Here is a 2,070-nt window from a genome sequence, read left to right on the forward strand (position 1 = left end):
CCCATAGGAATCATAGTTAAATGAGAATAAAGCTGAAGAAGAGACAGGTTTTAGAAAGAAAAACAAGCTAACTTTAAATCCACTTGGAAAGTACCACCAAGAAGATTTAATTCATAGAATTTGAGCCATTTGATTTGGTTCCATTTTCCAGAAGAGAAAAAGACAAGAGTATATACGGAAGAAGAAAGGGATAGATAGAGAATCTCAGAAAACATAAAGGGAAACTAACCTGAAAAATGTTATTCACTTTTAAAAAATTGAACCAAGCACTCTAAAATAGATAAAATTGTAAAGTATAAGATTCTCTGAAATTTTTCATTAACATGGAACATGACCCCTCTAATGTGTGCAAAGAGAAAGAGGGATTGAGGAATGGGAGCCAAAAACCAGAAAGACTAGATGGTGGATCCATTCCTTTTATTTCATCTTGTTCTTTTCGTTCATTGCCAAGATCATCAAACATCTCCAGAAGAAGGTGACAAAATCCAGGAACAGGTCAACACAATGCCAGATGTAATCCTTGTCTCCATTTTCATATTTTTCTATGATGAGTTGAGTATCAAAAAGGATGAAGCCACAGATAATTGCCAGTCCCACATACAGATTCATTTGGAAAAGCAAATGAGAGCCAAATAAGAGGTTCCTCAAAGAGATGAATAAAATCAAGCTCATGGAAGAAATCAAGATGCCCCCTAGGACGAGATAGCTATGAAGCTTAGCATACACAGAACTCAAGGTGAAACAGCTGAAGATCATTGCCGTGCCAAGCAAGGAGGTGGAAACAATGTTTGGATTAGTGGTCATACATAAATCCAAGGCAGGGCCCAGACCCATTCCTACAAGGAAGGCAAATCCAGCCAGAAGAACCAGTCTCTTCTTTTCAGTTTTGTGATGGTGAGGTGTTCCTAGTAAGCACATTATTAGTCCTAAGGAGCCTAAGGTTAAGAGCAAGCCAGCTTGAATAAAATGGGTGAACATGTGGATGTAGGCCCCTGCAGCCGCCATGATCATACTGAAGGAAAAACTGGCATAGACCTTCTTCAGGTGACTCTGTGACTCAGGTGTAATGTGGGAAAGCGCGAACAGTGCATTCAGATTAAATATCCGATTGATCGTGTTCATCATGCTGGAATCAAGAATGCACGTGGCCTTCACTTAATCCAAAGGTGACAAACTTAGCTAGGCTGGGCCAGCTCTTTAGGCCCAATGATGTTGGGCAAGGCTCTGATCTTCTGCCTCCCACTAGACAACTCTGCCGTTGACTTAGCTACCAAAAACTATATGTCACATTCATGGGTGTGTGTGTCATCACTGTCCTACCTACTGTATGTGACATCACTCTTCATGACCACCATAATATGGCATTCAGAGTTAGGCTGCTGCTTCAGAGTTAGGTTGTCCAATATCTAATATTGGACTTGGAATTCAGGACTCCAGAGGTCGGGGAATTCTCTGACTAGCCATCTCCCAAGACATGACTTTCATGTCCTGAGACAGCCTATCTGGGGGTCCCACAGTCATGGAGGGAACAATGGCCTAGCGGATGGAGGTCAGAAAGCTTTAACTCTGGCTCCCTTCTTTCTGAATTTTTCCATACCTATAAGCCCTACTGTGTGAGATTTTGTGTCTGCAGAGTCTAGATTGTTTACAGAGAAACTCTAGAACTAGATTACTGATAGGTTCACAGTGGATATATAATAATAAAAATTAATCAAAACATCAAAATAAAATTATAATATATCATAATGTCATATAATATGATATAAGAAAATGTAATATAACATAATATATAATTATGTAATATAAAAACAAATACTATACAATAAAATCAATTCTAACATCTCATCAAAAATCCAATATCATCTAATAGAATAGAGCATGGGATAGGATAGTATGAAAAAATATGGTATGGTATATAATAATATAACATGATATGGTATGACAGGGCAAGGCATGTAATGTCATTGTATGGTACAACATGGCATGATTTGGTATGATATAGCATAATATGGCATGTTATGGTACTCTGTGATATATTTGCAAAGTGATGTGCTAGTAGTTATATATAAT

At 38.0% G+C, this 2,070-nt stretch overlaps 1 protein-coding gene across 1 annotated transcript; it reads right to left on the bottom strand.

Moving 5' to 3' along the window:
- Window positions 1-400: 400 nt before the first annotated feature.
- On the bottom strand, window positions 401-1,271 carry LOC100015534 (bax inhibitor 1-like). Its single transcript, XM_056816567.1, has one exon. It carries the CDS (start codon window positions 1,123-1,125, stop codon window positions 418-420), a length of 708 nt encoding a protein of 235 aa, XP_056672545.1. The 5' UTR covers window positions 1,126-1,271; the 3' UTR covers window positions 401-417.
- Window positions 1,272-2,070: the final 799 nt, after the last annotated feature.

This window comes from Monodelphis domestica, chromosome 2, assembly GCF_027887165.1.
Source record: "Monodelphis domestica isolate mMonDom1 chromosome 2, mMonDom1.pri, whole genome shotgun sequence".
Lineage (NCBI taxonomy): Eukaryota > Metazoa > Chordata > Mammalia > Didelphimorphia > Didelphidae > Monodelphis > Monodelphis domestica.

Bases quoted from the DNA above. Each gene is read 5' to 3' on its own strand.
- LOC100015534 (XM_056816567.1), bottom strand. From the start codon at position 1,125: ATGATGAACACGATCAATCGGATATTTAATCTGAATGCACTGTTCGCG.